General features: G+C 39.8%; 2 protein-coding genes across 2 annotated transcripts in view; one reads left to right on the top strand and one right to left on the bottom strand.

Moving 5' to 3' along the window:
• Positions 1 to 2040: 2040 nt before the first annotated feature.
• On the bottom strand, positions 2041 to 11435 carry si:dkey-93h22.8 (uncharacterized protein LOC449943 homolog). The gene is made up of 12 exons (XM_007246107.4): positions 11301 to 11435; positions 9133 to 9270; positions 8763 to 8912; positions 8446 to 8520; positions 6429 to 7800; positions 6279 to 6329; positions 4419 to 5049; positions 3927 to 4142; positions 3606 to 3672; positions 3371 to 3492; positions 3060 to 3211; positions 2041 to 2523 (listed from the first exon to the last, which is right to left on the bottom strand). Exons 1-12 carry the CDS (start codon positions 11385 to 11387, stop codon positions 2423 to 2425), a joined length of 3162 nt encoding a protein of 1053 aa, XP_007246169.3. The 5' UTR covers positions 11388 to 11435; the 3' UTR covers positions 2041 to 2422.
• A 3495-nt stretch (positions 11436 to 14930) lies between these two features.
• Positions 14931 to 25036, top strand: part of ldb1b (LIM-domain binding 1b) — a 46806-nt gene continuing 36700 nt past the window's right edge. The window contains exons 1-4 of the mRNA XM_015605049.3: positions 14931 to 15105; positions 16672 to 16788; positions 17009 to 17151; positions 22079 to 22418. Of these exons, the coding sequence (XP_015460535.1) occupies positions 22391 to 22418 (28 nt within the window). The 5' untranslated portion in view covers positions 14931 to 15105; positions 16672 to 16788; positions 17009 to 17151; positions 22079 to 22390. The remainder of the gene's footprint in view (positions 15106 to 16671; positions 16789 to 17008; positions 17152 to 22078; positions 22419 to 25036) is intronic.

The following is a 25036-nucleotide window of genomic DNA, read 5'->3' as shown; positions in this document are numbered from 1 at the left end:
AGGAAAATGATGCGAGCAGTCTTTCAGCAATAGGTGCACCATAAAGCAACTTTATGTCATTAATAGAAAGAGGTGTCTGGAACCTTTTAAACATATAGTGTAATCAGTTGCAGGTATGGCATACAGTTGTGGTCAAAAGTTTACATACACTTGTAAAAAAACATAATGTTATGGCTGTCTTGAGTTTTCAATAAGTTCTACAACTCTTATTTTTCTGTGATAGAGTGATCGGAACACATACATGTTTGTCACAAAAAACAGTCATAAAATTTGGTTCTTTCATAAATTTATTATGGGTCTGCTGAAAATGTCACCAAATCTGCTGGGTCAAAAATATACATACAGCAACATTAGTATTTGGTTACATGTCCCTTGGCCATTTTCACGGCAACTAGGCGCTTTTGGTAACCATCCACAAGCTCCTGGCAAGCTTCAGGTCGAATGTTTGACCACTCTTCTTGACAGAATTGGTGCAGTTCAGCTAAATGTGATGGTTTTCTTGCATGAACCCGTTTCTTTAGCACTGTCCACATGTTCTCAATGGGGTTTAAGTCAGGACTTTGGGAAGGCCATTCTAAAACCTTAATTCTAGCCTGGTTTAGCCATTCCTTTACCACTTTTGATGTGTGTTTTGGGTCATTGTCTTGTTGGAACACCCAACTGCGCCCAAGACCCAACCTTCGGGCTGATGGTTTTAAGTTTTCCTGCAGAATTTGGAGGTAATCCTCCTTCTTCATTATCCCATTTACTTTCTGCAAAGAACCAGTTCCACTGGCAGCAAAACATCCCCAGAGCATAATACTACCACCACCATGCTTGACAGTAGGCATGGTGTTCCTGGGATTAAAGGCCTCACCTTTTCTCCTCCAAACATATTGCTGGGTGTTGTGGCCAAACAGCTCAATTTTTGTTTCGTCTGACCAGAGAACTTTCCTCCAGAAGGTTTTATCTTTGTCCATGTGATCAGCAGCAAACTTCAGCCGAGTCTTAAGGTGCCTTTTCTGGAGCAAGGGCTTCTTTCTTGTACGGCAGCCTCTCAGTCCATGGCGATGTAAAACACGCTTGACTGTGGAGACTGACACCTGTGTTCCATCAGCTTCCAAATCCTTGCAGACCTGCTTCTTGGTGATTCTTGGTTGACTCTTGACCATCCTGACCAATCTCCTCTCGGCAGCATGTGATATCATGCGTTTTCTTCCTGATCGTGGCAGTGACACAACTGTTCCATGCACTTTATACTTGCGTATAATTGTCTGCACAGTTGCTCTTGGGACCTGTAGCTGCTTTGAAATGGCTCCAAGTGACTTCCCTGACTTGTTCAAGTCAATAATTCGCTTTTTCAGATCCACACTGAGTTCCTTTGACTTTCCCATTGTAGCTTTTGTAGCTGAGTCTAATCACTGGGCCAAATGAGCCCTATTTAAATGGGCTCATGAGAAGTCAACAGCTGTAGTCAATCAGAATCACTTACAAGAAGTGAAGAGGCCATGACATGAAGCTAATTTGATTGACACAACTCGCTACATCACCAAAATTGACAAATTTTGTTGCTGTATGTATATTTTTGACCCAGCAGATTTGGTGACATTTTCAGCAGACCCATAATAAATTTATGAAAGAACCAAATTTTATGACTGTTTTTTGTGACAAACATGTATGTGTTCCGATCACTCTATCACAGAAAAATAAGAGTTGTAGAACTTATTGAAAACTCAAGACAGCCATAACATTATGTTTTTTTACAAGTGTATGTAAACTCTTGACCACAACTGTAAGTTACAACTGCAGGGCGTGTGCTTCAAATAGTATACGAAACCAACTGTTGTCCTTTTGATTGCTCACAGGAAGTTCACGAAAAGTACAAAGTTTAGAGGTCTTGTAGTCTGTGTTAGTCTGTGTTAAAGGTTTCACTAGGAAGCTATGAATCCCTTCTGCAGCATAAACTCATTGTGTTTGTCCTGGGTTCACTATCAAACACAGATTTAATAATGACAATAATATAAATGGATGGAAAAAAGAAACACTCAAAGCTTTGTAAAGTATGATACTCAAGCATGACATTTTTTAATAAAACATTTAGAAAGCATTTCCATCGCAAATGAAGAAAAAAGACACAATTATTACCACACAAAAACGATCAAATACTAAAAACAACACTTAAATTATGATACACTGATTTTTTTTAGATTCCTTAATGCTTTTCTGTTTTTATACACTTCAAACTTTTTTTCTTATCTTTTAAATGCTCACTTCAACAGAAGGTTTGTTAACTTTAAGGTCAAATAAAAATGGCTATATGAAAGCTAAATCACGTGCAAGCTCTTTGGGATTTTGAGGTAGTGCTTGGTCTGGTTCCATCACACTCCACCTTTATTTCTTCGTTCTCTCGCTGTCCTTTCATCTTGGGGAAGGTCCCACTGGGCTACCTCTTCGCCCCGCGCTGAGCCTGCTTCAGCAGGGCGTCAAAGTCAAGTGCGTCAAACTTGTTCCTTCCTGAAGTTGAGTCAGTTTCACGACTGGAATCTGTAGATGAGAAAAGTGGAACAAAGTGAGTCAGAACTGCAGTGGGAGGAGGACCAGCATGTAAAACACAGCAGCACTTAGTACTGAGTTTTAATGATCAACTTAAAACAGTTTAAAACCATTTTAGTGGAAAACCTACAGGAAGCTGCTTTTCACTGAAAGTATGAGCAATTTATTAAAAGTTTCAAGTAAAGCATTACGATAAAATTACAAGTTGGAGTATTTCAGAGTCTAAATCAAGGTTAAGAGTCTTGCACACTTGGTCCAGTTAGTTTTAGTTTTATGCTGCAGTTTGGTGAGTGCACTAAAAACTTGCACTCAAAGTATTAAAAATAACTGTTATGTTATGTTATATATATATATATATATATATATATATATATATATATATATATATATAAAATAAAATAAAAAGCTTAGATTTTAACTGTGTGCTTTAATAGGTGTAAATAAAAGCAGCTTTTAACTCAACCATCATTATGATTAAAATTAATATATGAATAATTAAATAAAATAAAATAAAAAATAATACAAACCTAAATCTGCATAATTTGACTGACAGAACTGTCGTCTTCCACCGAAGCAGATATCAAAGGGGAGCTCATCTGGACGTCTCAGCTTTGTGCCGTTTTCTATAGCAGTGAAAGCATCATCTTTCCTGTAGTATGTAACAAATGCGTAGTTGTCCCTGAAGCATTGAGAGAGAAAAGCACAGTTTAGTCAAGTATTGTATTGGCAATACAAGCTGTGCGTATGTGCATAAGCTGAACAGGGATGATGAAAATACCAACACCTGTGTAAGTGAAACACTGCTGGAACTTAAGAATTACACAGTTATCAAACTCACCCACGGCTTCTCAAATGGACAGTGCAGTCTTCAATCTTCCCAAACATTACAAAACGATCCCTGAGCTCATCCTCGGTCATAGTGGCACGTATTCGCCCCACATATACGACTCTACGCTCCTCCTGGAGTGACAGCAACACAGGTAAGACAGAAGAAAGAAGACGTCATACTTTTTAGCGCACACACAGAGGGCATCTTCTATAAATAGTGGTAGGTGAACTCCACAAATACTCACAATTGCCTTCTGCTTGCGCATCCTGCGAGCCTCTTCCCATCCGCTCAGATAAGAGCGTTCCCTGTGTCTGCAAATCACAATAAAACAGACACGTTATAAAACCTGTCTTTCACTTTTCAATGCAGTGTTTCTCAACTTTGGTCCACTGCACATTTTAGTCCTTTCCCTGCTTCAAGAACATAATATTATTATTCAGCCAATTAGTTGTACCAGGTGTGTTGGAATCAGAAAAAAACACAAAAAAAATGCAAGGCAGTAGGCCTCCTGGACCAGAGTTGAGAAATACTGGTCTAGAATTTAGACTGGTGTCTACACACTAACCTGTTCCACTTATTCCTCCATGCAGACTGTGGTGAGCGTGAGCTAGATCCTAAGCGGGAACGAGATCGAGATCTGGATCTGGAGCAAGAGTCACTGTAAGGCCTGGACGACCGAGTGTAGCGGCGCTGGCGTTTGCGAATTGGAGAAGGGGACAGAGAAGACGAACTGGATCGAGAGGAGGAGCTGGAGCTGCTGTCAGAAGACCTTGATCTTCTCCTGAAGAGAGACATTAAGAATTGATTTATTATTTATATTTCCACAAATACAAATTACAATTTATACAAGACTCAATGAAGATCAGTTGCAAATGTAAATAAAGCAGCATTATGTATAATTATTACTGTTTCTGTATGATGATGGTTATGCATCTCAGCTTGTCCAGAAATGCATGTTCAATGTGTGTCCTTTGTAGTGGCTCAAAGAGCACTGCTATAACTGTGTCATAGCCACCAAAGCAGCATGAGGAGGTATGATTAAGATTCAATCATTTACCTCTTCCTGGGTGGTGAACAAGACGAAGATGAAGAGGATGAGGCTGAGGAAGAACAGGACGGGGATCGGGAGGATGACACTGAACTGGAGTCAGAATGATGATATCTTTCACGGTAGCGCCTCCTCCTAGTCCTGCCCCTGGCTGGAGGGCTTGGAGAGCGTGATGAACAGGGGGTAGATGTTTCCCTTTGTGCCACTGCTTCTTCACCTGCACTCATACTTTCCTCCTGCCTGCAAGGGGAGCTCTCTGGAGACAGAAGAACTGAGGCAGGGAGACGCTGCTCCTCACAGACAGTCCTGTGGTCCAGTGATGTATGGCTTGTTTGACTCCTTGGCTCTTTTACAGGTTTTCTGTGTAGAGATATGGCTGAAAGTGACCCGTCACTGCTCTCTTTATCCTCCTGAGTTATGCAGTAGTCGTGGTCCCTAAATGCAAGAAATAAGCTTGGGGCAGGCACAGAGGTGGATGGCTGGGGTCTTAAGTGACCCTTGCTTGGGGGCAACGGCCGAGGCTCAATGATTTGAATGGCTTTGCTGGCAGATTGTTTGATGGCTTCGTGCTGCTTTGTCCTGTGACCAGGCAGGAGAGGCTTCCAGATCTGATGGGGTGGGGTTGCAGGAGGAGTGAGTCCTGAAGAAAAGACATTACAAGTTTAATTAGTGATTCCTTTAATTAGTTATACAGAATTCTCTCAATTATTATCTTTGATAAACATGTACTTCCTATATCAGTGCTTATACAAAAACACCATACAGTCACTACAGTCTAACAAGAATTGGGACCCCCCCCTCCCCCACCCCTAGGCGTGAAATGGAATTAACCCTATGTGAACACTACATGCAGTGCAGCAAACTATACAAACCCGTTGCGAGACCTAAACATTACATTACATTACATTTGGCAGACGCTTTTGTCCAAAGCGACTTAAAATAGCGAAGTACAAAAGTAATAGAAGTTAAAGGTAAAAAACAACTTTAGATAGGGCCTAAAGGAGGTCAAAGGGAATAATGGGATAGAGGAGTAAAGAAGGGGAAGAAGGAGACAGACAATTAATCTTTAAAGTGATTGCTAAATCACAGATAAATCAAGCCAGGTTCCATTCTTGTTACAAATTCCTGTGGCAACTCCACACACTCTCCTGTGGATCTTAAATCCAGGACTGTATAATCACTGCCATGGCAACTTCTAATCTTTGTTGCCTGAAAATGCAAAGCAATTTACCACACAGTTATGAGTCCTGGATGCCCAGAGCCAATAAGCCATTAAAGAAGCACTGCACGCCAGGTTACAGCACTGTGAGGGTGGAAATCGCAGACAACTATCTTTATAGCTGAACGAGCTTTTACTGACAGATTTTATGAGCTTAGGAGAGAAACACGTCTCTGCTGTGAATTAAAACAGAAATAATTACATTCTGCTCAAAATATTACTGGCCTTAACGGAGCGAAGGCTTTCCATTGTCTTACTAAAGATTGAAGAAGTATATCAATCTTAGTCCCAGCAAAGGACACAAAATCAGTGTCATAAGTGGGAGTGGGCTGATAATCAATCCAGTGAATGCAGGAGAAGGACAACATATACATGTACAGGAAGTAGTTGAACAAATGCTGAAGAGCTGGAAAAATTCTACCAGGAACCTCTACCCCTGATGTATGTAAAAAAAAACATTACATTTTTATCTTCATACGTAGTTGATATGAAATATTTTGTTAAATGGATGAGATTTTTCATATGTTGCTGTTAATACATACACTAATAAAAAGTAGAATTTTGGATCTTACATAGCATCCCAACTTGTAAGTGAATTAAAACAGAATTTCTGCACTAATAATTCAAACTACACAAAATATTCAAGGTACCTTGAGTTTCAAACTGCTCCAAAAGACTGGTTACATCAGCAGCCTGTATTCCTGTAAGAAAGAAAAAAAAATCAAGAATTGCATTTGCTATCCATTAGAATTTTTTAACTCACTTTAATATAATGGAGAACAGTCATCTGTTCTAATTACCTATTTCTCCATTAGACTCCTGACTTGCTTCTTCTGTAATTGTGGGTATCTGCACTTGAGGGAGTCGTCTTTTTGCTGGCCTGCCCCTCACAGGTAAAGAAGCAGCAGAGACATTGGCTTTAGTGGCGTCAGTGACTGTCGAGGAACATTTGGCCTGTGTAACTTCAGCTAGTGGTGCACTTTCCAGTGTTTCTTGAGATAAGGAGTCACTCTGCTTCAGAATTCCAGAGGTATGGGATGCAGGTGGTTGCAGCTGAGGGTTTAAAAGTGTGGGCTGGTTTGCATTAGCGTTGTTTGTGTCAGTTTTCTGTTGCATAATTGTACTTTGATCTTCAGAAGCTGATGAGGTCTTTGCTGGTACAGGAATAGATACCGGAAGGGGCACAATGACAGGGTTTGGTGGGTCAACAGCTTGCACAATGTTCAATGTTTGAGGGTTTCTTTTAGCCTTGGTTACAGAGCTTGAGGAGGAATTCCTGCTTTTATGAAATGAGGTTTTTGTGTTATCCTGAGGTGGGATATAACCTGGTATACAAGGGATGAGGGGCAGTTCGGAGGGGTTTTCGGGTACTGAGGGCCACTTGGTTCTGTAGTCCATCTTTTTCTCTTCCTTTGGAAGTGACTTCTGTCTGAGAAGGCGATATTCATGCAGGCTGATTGATTTAGGTTTTGCGTTGCTTTGCTGAGAAGTTGTCTTTGTTGCTGCTTTAAGTGAGTGGTCAACAGAGGTTTCAGCTGTGTCCTTATGATCTTCTGGGCATTGGGCATCAGGACAGTCAAATTCAGATGCTTCATCTTCATCTTGGTACTCATAAACTGTTGCTAACTCGGGGGCAAAACTAACCTTTTTCTTCGCTCTCCCAGCACTCTTTTGAAGTATCTTACTGTTGATGTCATATTTATTCTGTTCACTCAAACTTGAGCACATCTTTAATGTCTGATCCTTTGGCCTTTTCATCGAGCTATCCTCATTTAGACCCATCTTGGTTTTAGAAATCAGCTCTGAATCCAGATTATGCTGTGAAAAAGTGCTGAGTGTGTCCTCGAGGTCGTCATCACCCACAACATCCACAAACACATCTTCCTCCTGCAGATCACAGACAGCCCTAGAACCATCTTCCTTAACCAGGCCCACCCTGAGGCTGTACGGATGCATGTGTCGCACTAGGTCCACCAGTGACACAAGCATATATCCATCTTGTTGCTCATCCTGAGAGAGTTCTGGGTCTGATTCAATCCTGAAGGTTCTTACGGGGCGTCTCCTGGTCTCACTGAGATCCTCCTCCTCACCATCGCTTCTCTGTACAGTAGTCGTCTTTATCCTCTGATGGAGTCTCGGCCTCAACTGCCTGTCTGAAAGCAGGCTCTCTGCCTGTACAAAGCCAAATACAAAGTACAAATTAAGAAATGTGTAGCCAGACTAGTGTTGGTTCAAAGACAATTCAAACTATAAATCCACCATATAATAAATAGGATTCTGTCCTATTGCAGTGGGAGCTGAAGTTTCAGTGTGCTGTAACAATCCCCAAAAATCCACTAAAAAATATACTGTACGAAACTAATGTGCCTATCGGTCATGAAATACCCATAGTACCATGCACTGTTTAGTTGGGTTGAAGATTTGAGCATAGCTTCTCTTCAAAGTGAGAAGCAAAGTGGGGGTAAAGGCAGCTTAGGGAACCGAGCTGTTAAATCCCCAACTCTGTAATTAATAAACCAGTGTTTTAACTACAGAGCTACTTCTGCCCTCTTGTTCATTGTAATATGTTTTAGTAACCATTTGTTACCATCATTAAGGTCTGCTTTGTTACGTATGTATTGGGATGCACTATGATATTGGAATAATACTGGTCTCGGGCAATAATTGCTTCCCCCTGCCCCCTAATATGCATTTCTGCAAAACTGGAAACAAAATCTACTACAATTACAATTATACCTGAATAAAGCACAAAACCAGTGCCTTTATATAAAACAAAGATCAGTTTTTTGGACACACAGTTCACAAATAAGTACTTACTTTTGAATTTGTCGTTGAAGAACGCTGGGACCTGGCAACCCGCGGAGCAGCTTCTTTGTCAGATGACCTCCTGAACTGTAAATGGAACATTTAACAGTATAAAAAAAACTATTCACAAATAGTAAAACAATGAACAAGACCTCAAACTATGTTCATTTACACTGACTAGTTTCTTCATTAAAGGAGAAAATTTACTTTTACACTGGAGTTCTCCTTTAATACTACACCTTCTTGTTTATATGGTATTAAATTGTTGTTTCTGTATATGAATAACAAGTTAAACAAAACTTAACAGGTTCAAAACATTGAAATCTTACCTTGGAATCATGACTCCTTTGAGCCACAAAAAGTTCAGTGTCAGGAAGTGTGTCAAACGGTGACAAGGTGTCTTCAATCACACTGTCCAATATCTCAGAAAGAGCAGAGAGCAGTGTGGCCTCGCTTTCTTCATCTATCCGGTTCTTCACCTAAAACAAATGGTCAAACATGCTGAGTTTATAGAAAATTTACCAACAATGCATAATCCACAACACTATAAAGCAAACATCTGAAACATGTAATAAATGAAGTCTTACAAAGTCTGAAAATACATTTACATTTCAGATTCTATCAGCAGTGATGTTTCTTGCACCAAACTCACTTCGAGAGGCATGCTAAAGCCACAGCTCTAAACCAGGTAGTTCTTACCTCTCCAGTGGGGGACATGTCCTCAAACATGGATAAAATGGAAGGTTCCAGACTGCCGTGCAGGTTGCTTGAGGTAATGTCATAGTCATGATCAAATCCAGGGTTATGGCTTCTTTCAAATACTCTTTCAAATCCATCCTGCAGACGAAGAAAATGGAAAAAAACATATAGGATGAATTATAAAAAGCTTTATCTAGTCATGTAATGTAATCAGAACAAATAGCAACAAAACAATGAATATAATTGCTGTATACTAAAAGTTAATAATGTTTAGAAAGCACAATCAAATGGGTTGAAATTGCCTATATAAAATGCCATTTCAGACCAGGCTGTCTTGCACTGCAGTCTAACAATAGTTCCTAATCAACAGGTATCAATTTATATTATAGGGACTAAAGTATCACATTCTCATTACCCCATCTCAGGTAGCAGAGGATCAGCACTGCCCTCATATGGTTACAAACCTGCATGCAATTATGTGCTACATACATATAGGTTTTTTTTGTTTGTTTGTTTTTTTACAGTGAATATTTCTTTATTTCCATGTTTACTTTCATTAGTTAACTTATCCAATGTTACTTAAAAATAACAACAACAAAAAAGGATTTATTGGAAGTTTTTGGTGTTTAGGCGTTGATCATTTTTGCCATATTACTGTTCAAAATGATTTATTTTATATTTGCATCCAAATTCTTGTATTGTGCCAATCTGTCATGTATAATGGAATTCAGAGTGGCACACAATATAAAAAGTAAATAAAGATCAAATGAAATAAAAAAAATACTATTTTTTTTTAGTGAAGAAAGTCAGAAAACTTTATTAATTCCAGAAAAAAAAAATCACATTCACAATGCAGCATGAAAAGCAGAACAGCACGGACAATGAGAACAGAAAAAGCGATAAAGATATCCATTACAAAAATAACACAGTCAAAACATGAAAAGTAAAGTAAAATGCATCATTTGTATACAATGGTGTAAAGCATTCTGAATTATCAATGTAAGAGTACTGGCAGTAATGGCAGATAATTTCATTCTACCACTTTTGGATAATGGCTTAGGTCAAGAATGTGACTTAATATAATTAAAATAATCTATTATCCCTAGGTCAAAATAAAGTTAGTGAGCAATTAGTTAGAGATATCTTCACTAAACTAATTTTCTCAATTCAGGACCAACTGGTAAGTATAATATAAAGTTTACTTCTTATTAATGTAGGCTAACATGCTATAAAACTTGCACAGTAATTTAGTACTATTATTGCATTTAATTGATGTTACATTGATGTAATGTTAACCAAGAGAGAATTAATGATTCTTTCTTCCACTGACCAACACCACCACCTCAACATGTCTGAACTTGTACCCCTAATCCCCTCCCCTTCCCAACACACACACACACACCACTCCAACAGGTTCTATTGAGGGGGAACAAAAGTTGGTAGCTGCAGTTCAGGCTCTTCAGGCTTAGCTACAGTAGTTTCCTCCAAAAATAAAAACAACGCACTGAAAGATAACTACTGCTTAGGTGGGCAGATAATGGTATTAGTATCAGTCTTAATCTCAGATTGTTGCTGTGTGCTGGCTGTGGGGGTATTTAGCTGGGTTATATGTTTTGAATGGTGCAGTCTGCATGGCAGCACTTTAAAAACACTATAAACTACATTTGTGTTAAATAAAATGTATTAGAATAGTGTTTAAGGCTAATAAAACTACATAAACATACATATGTATACTCAGCATTATTCCTTATTTAGCTGTTATCTAGTTAGTGTTATCTAGCTATTTCCCATAAGCCTGCAGGATGACTAACCTAAGCTAACTTTTCCTTTCCGGTTGGGCAGGACGGACAGACAGACAGCCGTTAGTGCCATAAAACAGCCCCCGGCTGCCCCCCGTGCCCCTCAGCCGCTTCACAACACCCGCGTGTTTCTGTCCACAGTCCATTCTCCGACACCTGCATGTAAACTCGCCCCGTTTATCCGATTTATTCCCGTTTTACCCGAATTCCCACCCAGCCCCATCCTCAACCCGCAGCTAACTGATCATCCACGTGTCCCTCCGCGCGCCGACACGTTTTAGCTGCACAAGTCGTGTTAACGGCACCGGACGGGCCCCGGTAACGGAATCGCTCGTGCATGTATTTATTAAAACACAGTATTATACAGACCTGCGCCTCTCTGATCGCCTCCGCCGCTGCGAAATCACTGAAACCGGCGTTTAAATTCCTCAGTAAGTCGCCACGCGGCGCGGCCATCTTGAAACTCGCCAGCAGAGCACGAGGAGCCGCCGGGCGGAGGCGCGCGAACGGCGCGAATCGAACGGGCCGCGTTCCAATACGCCGAGTGCTAACTTAGTTAGCATTGTAATGCTAAATATTTCTACAGGAAAAGTAGATAGACTCTCTTTAGAGCTCCAACTGGGTAAAAGTATAAAAGTACGTTCTTAAGTATCAAAAGTAAAAGGTAGGTAGGGCCCTAATGCCCTGTTACCTTTTTTGTGACAAGACTTCCTGATTTAATCAGCTAATTTTTAGGTGAATGTACTCTAGTGTAACTTTTCTACACCGATATTTTAACAGAATGGCCCTAATAAAATGTGACATGTTAAAAAAAAATTAAGTAATGTGTGGCCACAACTAGTTAAGGCGTGCGGGTGAGATTCTTAGTTGTGGCCGCGACTTATTAACGCGTGAGAACAAGATACTAATGAATAGAAACAACTTATTATGCCATGGGAACGAGATACTAATGAATAGAACCAACATATTAAGGTGTGGGAACAAGTTAATTAAGTCCTGGCCATGTCATCTCTACGACTTAATTATCTTGTTTCTATGCCTCCCCCCCCCCAACTTTATTATCTCGTTCCCACCCCTTAATAAGTCACAACCACACATTACTATTTTTTATTTACGTTACATGGTGTTCCCTTTAGCGCCTCTCGATAACCATTATACCCAGTAAAAGTAGATTGAAATCCCTCGTTTAGCCCTCCTACTGGGTAAAAGTACAAAAGTAAAGCTACTATGATTTATTAGCTAGGGCTCTAATGTCTTATTATCATTTCTGTAACAATTGTAAGACTAATTTTTAATCAACTAATGTTTAGGTGAAAGTTAGTATATAGGCTTTTTAAGCTAACACACAGATACAAAAAACCTACAAAGTACAGTAATTAATTACATACACATCATTATTTTCCACCTATATAGTGCTATTGATTTTAGAAATTTTACAACAAAATTATGGATATGTAGATATGTAGAATTCGACTTGTCTTACTTGATATCTGGAAATGACTGTAATGTGGATTGTTGTGTTCAATCAATCTTTACCTTGACCCTGGAAAACATTGAGGGTGACCCTCAATTTCAGCGCAGCTGAGCTTGAATTAGTTTTTAATGAATACATTTAATATAGATTAATACAATATATATAAAATAAAAAAATCGAAGTAAAATTACCATATTTTTTTTAACTTCAGCAAAAAAAATCCATTGAGTAATTAAGAAAATAGAGTAATAAAAACAATAATTGTAAAATTAAATAATGCTAAAAATTAAAATAATGAACTAAGTTAATAAAATGACAATAAAATAATAGTAAGTAAAATGTTTAAATGTTTAAGTGACCCCAAGAATTTTTGCATAACTTAATATTGTTTAAGTGCGCACAATCCAATAAGTGTACAAGTGCACAAATTGGAACACAGCCGCGGTTTGAGCTTTCCCGGGAAATGATCAAGTGCCGGATAGAGGAACATTGTGTACGCTGGAAGAAAACCGGGAAATATCAGGTTTTAAACCTTCACAAATGTCACAGAGAGATTAAACACTGCGCGTGTTACTGATTTTAGTCACCCTTACCGTATTAATAGTCGTGTGTGAGTAATTTTTGAGGGAAATATGCAGTGTAGTAACTGAAAGGTGTAGGATGACATCTAGCGGCAGCTGGAGGTTATGTTAGGTACTGCATGTACAATCTGACCTTGTCCAGGCATCTCCAATAATGTTACAGAGTAGAGAGATTTAAATGAGAAAAAAATGAGAAAAGTTTGGATACAACTTTTTATTCAACATTTTTCTTTATTCCTTTATTTAATTTATTTTCTACATTGTAGATTAACATTGTACATTGTACATGAAAATTTAGGGACACATACAGAATTATATGGTAAAAAAAAAATCCCAGATGGTGATTTGGGATGAGCTGAACTATTGTTCAGCACCTACAGGAACTTTGTCAATATGCTGAGAAAACTATTCCAGGTGACTCTACCTCATGAAGACACTGAGATTAAAATACCAAGAGTGTGCAGATCTGTCCTCGAAGCTAAATGTGGTACTTAGAAGAATCTAAAGTATAAAACATATTCTGGTTTGTTTTAACACGTTTTGTTTTAAGAATAGTTCTTCATGTGATCTTTAATGTATAGCTTTAATGTCTTCAATATTCAATTTACAATGTAAAAAATGATAAGAGGTGTGTCCAAACATGACATTGACTGGTACAGTACAGCATTACTAAATATAGAAACATGTCCTTTTAATAAACATATAAAACAGTAAATTAGGTAATTTAACTAAAACAAAAAGAGTAAAAACGTTTTTAATGAACAAATGCAGCTTTCTTGAAAAAGAAAGTTACGACAGCTTCATATTTATTACTACTGAAAATGTCTAAAATTAGAATCAGATGCATTACATCAGTTGCAAATAATTAGAACATTGTTAAACTGAATTATGGAAGGTCCTGTCTTATTTATGACAAATAAATATATAAACTACATACTAACTACTTACTTAAGTCTGTCTTGTGTCCTAATATTTTCACATGACTGAAGTTGTTTTTTACGATCAGCATTTTATTAAAAATGTTATAGTTAACATAATTAACAAAACCTTCTCACAATAGCAGGCCACTTCACATGACTGTAGTTGTAATAATTGTTTTTGTTGCTAAAATATGTTTGTTGTATTAGCCAGCATCTCAGTAAATCCCAGGCATGCAATGGGTTTATTTGCTGTTCCAAACTGAATTGAAAAAGGGCCATTCATATTGTGCTCAGCAATAAGCCTAAAAATCAGGGTCTGTCGTGATATAATGTTGTGTCAGTACAACTACTGTGATGCATTAATTCAGAAAAGTACTCTGAGATCTTAGATCAAAAAGTTCTGCCTTTACAACAACATATTTTCTTGAGATGTCTATGCATTTCTCAACAAGCCAATGCAAAACCACTTGCTGCACACATTACAAATACATGACTGCTGTCCTGACTTGTCCCCCATAGAAAATGTGTGGAAAATTTTGAAACGAGAAAGTGACAACAACAATCCACAAAATAACATCTGAAACACTTATTTGCCTGGTTTTCTCAGTGCCATAATGTATTTTAAGTTTTGTGAAAAGGAACGGCAACATTACAAAATGATAAATGCCTTTATCGTCCTTATTTAAACATATTTCAGAGTGTGTCCCAGAAACATATTAAGACAAAGACCTTAATATCTGGAACAGTGTGCTTTGGACAGATCTATAGTGTGTCTTCTTTTCTACTGTGGATTTTGTTGTAATAATTGTTCATATTGCTAAAATATGGCTGTTATGTTTGACAGCATCTAAATATATCCCAGGTTTGCAGGGTTTTAGGTCAGGTGTGATCACCCCCACAGTGTCTCCTCGCTCTGCTGCAGTGCTTTATCATGGACGGCTCTTATCTTGTGGATCATATGTAATCTGACCTTTCCTTGTTCGTCTAGAGATATGCGAGGATGGAAGCTCCTGTCTCAGGCACTCACAGTAATAAGGCTGAGTGAATTACAGGGAGCACAGACAGCACTGGGAGGCCTGCACGGTGACCTTTATCCTCAGTAGGCCACTCCAGCAAACAGCAGAGCCATCAGCAGTGCCGGAATGTGCTGAGTCGGGGCGGAGTGTCTAAGTTTTTTTGAAAAATGTCTCTGTTTTAAGGTAAGGAGATGATGCTATCAGATTTCCCCTGCTGTGTTTCGCTCTCCCTCTGTCTCTCTGATACCCCCTCACCCTTCTACCCCCTCTCTTTCCACCCTCCTTCGTTCCACATCTTGAAACACACACTCTTTGAAATGGGGCCAGAGTGTGTTCAGAGACAGGAGGGAGCCTTGTGAAAAGTGGGTCACCTTCCGGCTCTATCCGGACTCCCTGCCATTCTGCAGCGAGTCTCTCCTGAGAGGTCTCCATTATCTCCCCACGCATGCCGAAATACACACATGCACACACACACACATACACACACACAGGGAAAGATATTATACACACACATAAGTATAACAACGTAGTTTAAATATCAGATGCATTCAAGCTCTCTAGCCCCCTTTGGTTTCTTTCTAGTTCTCTCTTACCCTCTCTTTCTCTCTTTCTGTCTCTCACTCGCTCACTCATGCTCTTGGCATTCTCCTCACTCTTTTCCCACTCTATCACCAGAGGCCTCTTTAGAATTTGGCAGGAAACTCTGAGAGCCCCTCAAATGGAACACAGTGTGTGTGAGAGAGTCAGAAAAAGAAAGAGAGAGAGAGAAGAAACTAACATGCATTCCCATAGACCCACACATGCAAGAATGATCTGACTTGAGCCATAGCCCCGCCCACATAACTGCTCTGGTGTAACATTATATTAATATACCAGTGACCAACAGTGACCCTACACACACACATGCACTCATGCACACACACCTTGTACCCATAACTTGCACTGTGGTAACCCTGTGGGGTATAACATAGTATACAACTTATATATATATATATATATATATATATATATATATAAGTTATATTTATATACTATAAAACAATTATGAGTTTCTTTGATTTGACCAAAATGAAAGACTCTGGAATATAATCAAGAGGAAGATGGATGATTACAAGACATTAAACCAAACTGAACTGCTTGAAATTTTGTACAAGGAGTGGCATAAAGTTATCCAAAAGCAGTGTGTAAGACTGGTGGAGGAGAACATGCCAGGATGCATGAAATCTGTGATTAAAAACCACCAGGTTTATATAGTCAAATATTGATTTCTGCACTCTTAAAACTTTATTTATATGAACTTGTTTTCTTTGTATTGTTTGAGGTCTGAAAGCTCTGCATCTTTTTTTTAGCCATTTCTCATTTCCTGCAAATAAATGCTCTAATAATGATGATATTTTTATTTGGAATTTGGGAGAAATGTTGTCCGTAGTTTATAGAATAAAACAACAATGTTCATTTTACTCAAACATATTCAATGAATAGCAAAATCAGAGAAACTGATTCAGAAACAGAAGTGGTCTCTTAATTTATATATTCAGTCTGTAATTTTAGAACTACAAAGTGAGCATGTGTAGTGCTAATGGAGCTGATAAAATGATAATTGAGTGTAAAGACAAGTAGGTAGTGTTAATGTTAAGTTGGATTGCTGTGTGTATGAATTAAATATTGAGAATATGTGTAGTGCTAATTCATTACATGTGCTTATCATAAGTGCTAAATGTATATGTGTATATGTGTGTTTGATTACAGCTACAGTACTAGTGTGTCTTGGGACATCATAAAAAGGCAACGAAATCCTGACCACATCTGCCATTCCCCCTCAGTGCCAACAGTGTCAGCATACAGCACTACTACAGCTGATCTCAGGTCAGTAGCTGACGTTTCATGTTTAATGGCCTCTATCAGGTTCTGGGTCAGTTCAGCTGATGTGGAAACAGGCTGTTAAAAGCTGGAGGGAATACTGCAGAACCAGCAGAACACACAGGGCAGGGGAAATAAGAGTCCATTACTATCCCTATACACTTCTCCCTTCCTAAAGTAGCTTTTTCATCTCTTTCTTGTTCTCGCTCCCCTTTTTTTCCCTCAGAAAGAGGAATGCCCTCCTACATGGATCCAGAAACATCTGTTAGGGAGCCTCAGAGGAGTTAGAGAGAGACGACTGGCTTTAACAGACAAATGCAGCGCAGAGTCAGCTCAGCACAGACTGCAGGGTAAAAGAGCTTCTGAGAGGTAAAGGACTGACTACACACACAGTGGTTTTGAAGCAACATACACTTGTACTCATATACTCACATACCTGCGCAGATGGCAGTAATCACAGAGTAGGTGCCATGAACACACAGGTTTATTTATATACAGTGTCAGAACATGGGGTCATCCACGTGTCCAATATGTTTTATATACATTCACCTATATGCATTGTATACATTTACGTAACAAGAAGATGTGTAATAATATACATAAAATATGTAATACTATGTATTAAAATAATAATAATAATAATAAAACACAATAATAACACATCTCCTATAATAAATGAAATATGTATTTATGTAATAAGATAGGTTATATGATATAATAATATGTATCATATAAATGTAAATATCTGTATGTAGTAATAATATGTACCATACAAATTATATCTAATATGTAAATACTGAACACATTTTAAATTGTACATACACACATTTATATACACATTTATTGATATATTAATTTATTATAGTAACAAAAACATTTAAACTAAAAAAAAATGTCATAAGTTGTCTCATATTATGAGGGTTAAAGTTTGTGTGTGTGAGAGAGTGTGTGCATACTTGCAAAATGGGTTTGTTTTGTTTTTGTTGTTTTTGCTTTTTGTCTAGGTAAGCATATGTGCACAGACATGTAACTGTGTGTGTGTGTGTGTGTGTGTGTGTGTTAGCACAAGCACGGCCACACACTCTTGTCTTGCATGCGTGATCACAGCCCTGCCACATTGCCATGGCGACGGTGCCCTGTATGGGTAAAGTGGGATGGCTCTGTGGCTAATCCCCCGCCTCCTCACACTGCTCTCCTTCTCTCCTCTTCTCTCCCTCTCCTTCATCCACCTTTCCCTGTTTCTCTCTCTGTCTCTCTCTCTCTTTCTCTGTTTTCAGTTCTTCTGTTTTACATCCCTTGCTCCCCGACCCTGTCTAAAAATTGCTCTCTTTTTCTCTGTGCTTCCTCCTTTCTCTAATTTCTTTTCTCTTTTTTAACACTTTCTTCTTTCTCTATTTTCTTTCTCTCCATTTCTCTGTCTCTCTTGCTCATGCTCTCTTTCTTTCACTCTCTCTCACTCCCATAAGTGCTTAATAAAGAGTAACTAACAATTGAGGGGATCATAAGTGATCAAATGTAAATAGATAAAGAAGCATAATAGACTGAGGAGGGTGGACATAAGGGAGTGAACAAAAGAAAATATGGGTGGGAAGAAAACTAAAAAAAAATACTTAAAGATTAATAGATTATAGGGGGAGAGAGAGAGAAAGGGGTGAAATAGTAAGAGCAGAGAGATAGAGAGAGAGAGAGAGAGAGAGAGAGAGGAGAGGGACATGAAGGGTCGTTTATTATGTGGCACCTTTAGCTCCAAATTGGCGTAACCTTTCCAGTTTCCAGCAGATGAGAGGGAATTTCCACAGGAGTCCTCCGCATCAAAGCATAGCTGAAAAGCAATGAAAATGTATCATTTTGTGTGTGTGTTTTGTGTGTGACAGAGTGAGAGAGATAGATGAAAAAAGAGAGCGAGGAAGAGACAGACTACAGCAAAGGCCGAGACAGAGACCGTCTTTATGTTCCTAATTCTGCACAAGAGCCAAAAAGAGAGAGAGAAAGATGGTAAATGAGGGAGAGAGGAGTGTTAGTTTACAATACAGAGTGCTGTGTGTGTGTGTGTGTGTTGTGAGTTTATGTGTGTGAGAACACACAGGAGGCGAGATGATCTGATTGTGCAGTGAATGTGAAGCACATTGCAAAAGCGAGACGCACTCAGACTCAGAGTCCTTCTCTCTCTCCCTCTCTCTCTCTTTCTCTCTCTCTCTCTTTCTTTCTCTCTCACGCTCTCTCTCTCCCTCTCTCCCCCACACAGCCTCAGGGAAATGTTTACGCCACTCTAGCTCCTGTCACGCAAGCGTACACTCCTCCAAATATGCTTTCCGTCTCTCCATCTCTCAGCAGTTTGCCTCCCTCTCATCTCTCTCTCTCTCTTTCTCTCTCTCTCGCTCTCTCAAAGCTGACTCTCTGTCAAGCCTTTGTTTAGTTTGCCTGCGCTGACTGTCCTGATCTGCAATATGACATTATTACATCAGATTCCTGCGCAGATCGGTCAGTAATAAGGGCGCTACTGTTTGCACTAAAATCAAATCACACACACAGGTGAAGCAGAGGCAGGATGTTGGGCAGGAAAAGGCTGGCCCAGACAGTTACAGGCTCTTAATGGTGTTTCACAGTCAGGTCAGTTAAGGATTAATTTCACAGACCTCAAGGCTTATTGTTCAGTTATTAACCTTAATGCTTAATTAGCATTCAGTAAGTAATTACTCTTAATTATTTAGTAACTGCTACTGGTAGCCAATATAGTTTATATTATGATATACATAGTGTTTTACCTCTGATAAGATGAGCTGCACTATGTTTCTGAAACGTAAGTAAAAGAAAACTCAAGGACACTAATGAGAAATTTATTCAGGTCAGTTAAGAATTAACCTTCCAAACTTACTAGGAGGAGCTGCACTACTTGTACTTGTACACAACTTGTATGTGGACTCCTCTTTATCCAGACTTTCTTCTGAAGTCAAAGTCAATAATAAGAAGATTATTAGGTCATTGTGCTAGAGGTCGGCAATGGGAACTAAAATTATATAAATGTAATATTTTATTGAACTATTATTATATAATTATTATTATCACTTTAAAAGTACCAAAACCCACAACAAAGAACCGTCAGTATAATAGAACATTTATCACACTGGTACACCTGCTAAACAGCATCAAAGAAGCTACAATATTTCTGCAAAAGTATATAGACGCCTTCTCATCCAGGCTCTTTTTTTAAATCAAGGCCAATAAAAATATGTTTAACAGCATTAACGACTTCTGTCGTTCTAGGGAGGCTTTTTGCTGGATGTTGGAACATTCCTGAAAGGATATTATAGCATTCTGCCACCAGGGAATTAGTCAGGTCTGAGGTCAGGTAATGATGTTGGAAGATTAGTTCAAGCTACAATTCAGCCGTATAATAAATGTAAAGGATGGCTCACATCAGAGAATGTAATTTTTCACTGATCCACAGCCCAGTGCTGGGGGGGAGGGGGGCATTCTGTTGGCAGTGTTCACCTGAAATCCAGGCTATTAAACATTTACCCTGTCTCTACTGTACAGGGTAGTCTCGTAACATGATTTTACTGAGTTAGTATTATTGCTCTGAGGATTTGATTGCATTCAGTGACAAGAGCATCAGTGAGCGTTGTTAGTCAGGTTGTTGGATGATCAGATCACCACCCCACCTCTTTCCCAACCCCTAACTTATCCTAAAATTATTGAATTGAATGGAGCACAGTCATTCCAGAGAAGACAGTTCCACAGCTCCACAGCTCAGTCCTGGGGGCTTTATACCATTCATGTTTATCTGCTCCTATTCTATTAGCAGTACTTCTTATTCTACAGGGATTAAACAAGCTGTGTCACTGTGTGTGTTTGTGCAAATCTGTGTCAGTAATGGGTTCAACCTAAAGTGGCTGAATAATGCATTCACTACAAATATTTGGACATATAGTGTATCAAAATAGAATGTGTGTGTGGACTGGATACATTTGGACAGTGTAATGTGATCTGTCACTACTGACGCTGCAGATTCATACTAGATACAAATCACAGATTTCACTGCTAGTAGTACGTCCCCAGGTAAAGCAAAGGGCTTTAAATGACATCAGTGTGAAGGAGGATGGTCATCCGTGACCTCCAGCCCTGACTGTTATGTGCAGTAAGAGCTTAGCTGTAAGTGACTTACTCCCCCCCCCCTCTCTCTCTCCCTCTCCCATCTCTCTCTCTCTGTCTCTTTGCTCTGTAATACCCTCTCCCACCCCAGCCCGCAGAGCTGTTGTGTAAGACTGGATGGATGACAGAATGTGAAAGAGCAGGAGAGAAGGAGAGAGAGCGAATGAGAGAATAAGAGAGAGAGAGAGAGACATGGGACAAAACAGAGGTGTGGGGACTAACAAATGGAGCGAGGGCAGGCAGGGAGCCAGGAGTGCGAAAGACAGAGTAAGAAAGAGAGAGAGAGAGAGACAGAAATAGATAGAAAGAAAGAGAGAGAGAGAGAAAATGAGCAGAAAGATGTCAGATGACCGCACGCTCCCTCCTTCCCCTCCCTTGCCCGTTTGCAGTGGGCGTTTGTCGGCGGTAACAAGCCACTCAGACAGGCCCCCTTGCCCACCACCCCCACCCCCCCCCAAACCCCAGCCCCCTCACTCTGCCTGCCACCAGACTCCCACTGACACAGCTCATCTGGAAACGGCACAGGGAAAATAAGCCTGTAGATCTTTAAAAGGGAAAAGAGAGAGAGCGAGAGAGAGAGACATCACATGGTTGTTATTCTCTGAAATCTGCTGCTCAGGTCACTTTGACAGCCCTCTCGTTCTCCCTCCCTCTGTTTTTTCCCTCGCTCTTTCTTTCACTCTCCCTCTCTCGCTCAAACTCTATCACATACACACTCAATCTCTCTCTCTCTCTTTCTTTCTCTCTCTCTCTCTCTCTCCTCCCACCTGCATTGCTATCAGCACACTAATAAGTGTGAGCGTACAGTCAAGGCAGCTTCAGGACTGCAACTCACTCTCTTTCTCCCTCTCTCTCTCTCTCTGTCTCAATCTGTCTATCTCTCTTTCTCCCTTTCCCTCTCTCACCTTCGCTCTCTCTTTCCCTCTCTCTCGCCCTCACTCTCCTTTCTGTGTGCTCTCATTCCTTTGTGCTCTCGTTCTTTTTTTAACCTTTCCCTCCCTCCGTCCCTCTCACGTTCTCTCTCACACACACACACACACACACACTCTTGCCCTCCCTCTCCCTCTCTCTTCCCTCTCTCTCTCCCTCACTCTCTCTCCCTCAGACTCCCTCACACACTCTTTCTCTCTCTCTCTCTCCTCAGTGTGCATACGTGCATGTGTGGACCTTTTGGAAAACAGACGCCCATGTGAGCGAGCAGCAGAAGAGGAGTGAGCTAGGGAGAAAGAGAAAGAGGAGGAGGAGAGGAAGAAGAAGGAAAAGAAGAAGATATTAAAGGAGGAGGCAAAGAAGAAGAAGAACAAACAGAAGCTGCAAGAATAGAAGAGGAGTCAAAGAAGAGGAGGAGAGGAAGAGGAGAGGGAAAAGGAGGAGAGAAGCGAGAAGGAACCCCGGAGCGTCTGTTCCACCACAATTCGCCTCGGAGCAGCGGCGGCAGCGACAGGCATGTGAGAAGATGTCCGTGGGAGGCTGCGCGTGTCCGGGTAAGCAAACGCCCCCCTGAGCCGTCACTGTGACTACCGCCAGGCACCCAGGAGAGAGAGAGGTAGAGAGAGTTAGAGAGAGAGAGAGAGAGAGAGGGAGAGAGAGAGGGGAGAGAGAGAGATGGTTGTCAACTGCGTGTCGCTGTGGCGAAAGAAGGAAAAGGAGGAGGACAAGAAGGAAGAGGTGGCCCTGGGCCTTTTGTTGCAATGACATATGATAAGGCTCAGAAAGAACAAACATAAAAACATGTTTGATGTTTGAAGGTGGGGGGAAACATGGCTGCCCCCTGTTGTACTCTCATACTCTCTGTGGATGAGCTGTGGCTGTAGTGACTGTTCTTGTTTTACTTAGTTATTAGGGATTCCAGTGCTTTTTCAGACTTTTCAGTGTGCGCTCTCTTCTTTTTTCTGGAATAGTAAAAGCGGTGGAAGAATGGTGGAAGGCTAGAAGAAAGCTGTTGGAGCAGACTTGCGCTGTTCTTGTTTCTCCAGTGCTCACACACAGCTGGTATGCATTGGGGACAGTCAGTCAGACATGGCTCCGGTTGCCTTGTTGTGGCTGTGGCTGTTGTTGTTGATCGTTTCATGGGCTTAATTCTGAACAGACTGAGAAGGAGGGAATGCAGCTTTTCCTTTTTTCCTTTCTTCTTCAGCTGGATTGCCAGGTTTGTGTTGTAAAGCACATGTGCAGATCCCCATGGTGGAGCATTTGTGGGAGGCGGAGAAAGAGTGTCAGTGGAGTTTGTTCATAGTTTTGCTCCAATGCTAAAGTGCACAGGTAAAAGGGCCAAAGGCTCTAAGCAGGTTAAAGGAAGTTACTTTGACAGAATGGATCACCTTTTATCTGTGTTCTGGCATCACCAGTGTGAACCAATTCCCATGTCATTCTGGTATGTTTATAAGGAGATAAACAAGGAGAACCAAATCAAAGAAATGAGGCAAAAAATATTAGTCATTTTTTATTGTGAAAAAGAATCCAATATTACAAACCTATAAGTGGCAAAATATGTTAACTTTATGGTTCAGTATTTGGTGTGACCCCCTCATGCAGCAATAACTACAACTAAAATTTTCAAGTAATGGTTGATTAATCCTGCACATTAGCCTTAGAGGAATTTTAGCTCATTCCTACATTCAAAAACAGCTTTAGTGCTGTTATGGCATGTTTCCTCCCCTGAACATTTTGCTTCAGGTCCTTCCACAACATTTCTATTGAATTAAGTTCAGAACTTTGACATGACCATTCCAAAACATTTTTTTGTTAACTGTTCTTTGGTAAAACAACTTGTGTGTTTAGGATTATTGTCCTGTTGCATGATCCACATTCTCTTGAGAGTCAAACACAGATGTCCAGACATTTCCTGTGACAATTTGCTGATAGTTGGTATAATTGCTCCATCAATAAGGGCAAGCTGTCCTGGCACAGATGCAGCAAAAAAAGGCCCAAATCATGATACTACCACCACCATGTTTTACAGGTGGAATACGGTAAAACACAAATGCACAAACATAATCCTATTGCCTTCTGGCTTGTCCACCTGAGCTTTAGCAAACTGCAGACAGGCAGCAAGCAGACTTCTCTTTCTCCTGATGCTGGATTCATGAGCATTAATATACGTCAGTGTAAGAAAGGCCTTTAATTGCTTACAGGTTACCTTGGGTTCCTTCTTTGTGGACTATTACATTTCTACACAGTCCGTCTTACAGTGGATTGGTGCAGTTGAAACTCTCTAGTGATGCTTATGTAAACTTTTCATCGTGATGAGAAAAAAACAGCTTTTCTTCTTCTGAGTTCTTTAGGAATCTCCTTTCTCCGTGTCCTGATACTCCTCTAAAAACATCTGCTAATCTTAAAGGTTCACAGACTTTTGCCACTTATAGCTATGTATCAGTAATTAAAAGACCAAGTATTTATATCATTTGTTTAATTCAGTTGTCCTTATCTACATTTAGGACATCAGTGGAGCTCCCACATAACTTGTTGAAGGAGGAGATAATGAGGACACAAGCATGTAGTCACAGACAAGCCAAAACCTTTTTTTTTGGCTTTTTGTTAATCTGAAAGGTTAGTTTTTACCTTCACAATTTTTAGATTTTATACTGAATGGGCCAGTAGAAATGCTCAAAAATAAAATATTTTTACATTGACTTCCATGGAAAGTCAAAAGGTTTTTTTTTGTCTTCTACAAATTTGGAAAATTGGATGATATTTATCTTTTTTTGTGTGTATTTGTGTGTATTTGTGGATTTGAGATTAAGCACCATAAAGGAGCCTGTTACTATACTTATCCACTTTCAGTAGTTATTGCTTATTATTTATCTCACTATATCCTCATATCAGAATGTTTATTATGTGATTTCTGTCAAATCAACAAGTGTCTGTTTCTGCTTCACAGCAGCAATATTTTCAGCTCTTTACCCAGCCCTGTCACTGGGGTTTAGTTCTGGGAAGATAATCAATACCAATGCAAATATTTCAGCATTTCCTACTTAAAAATTGGCAAGTTACACAGAGCTGTTTTAGTTATATTTAAAATGAACGAACACTCTACTAAAGAGGAGACACTGGCTGTTTCAGGCTAGAACTACACATGGCTACATTACTTCGCAGTATGTGC

The sequence above is a fragment of the Astyanax mexicanus genome, chromosome 16 (assembly GCF_023375975.1).
Source record: "Astyanax mexicanus isolate ESR-SI-001 chromosome 16, AstMex3_surface, whole genome shotgun sequence".
Classification (NCBI taxonomy): domain Eukaryota; kingdom Metazoa; phylum Chordata; class Actinopteri; order Characiformes; family Acestrorhamphidae; genus Astyanax; species Astyanax mexicanus.
The sequence above is the reverse complement of the archived record's forward strand: the minus strand, read 5'-3'. Positions and strand labels throughout refer to the sequence as shown.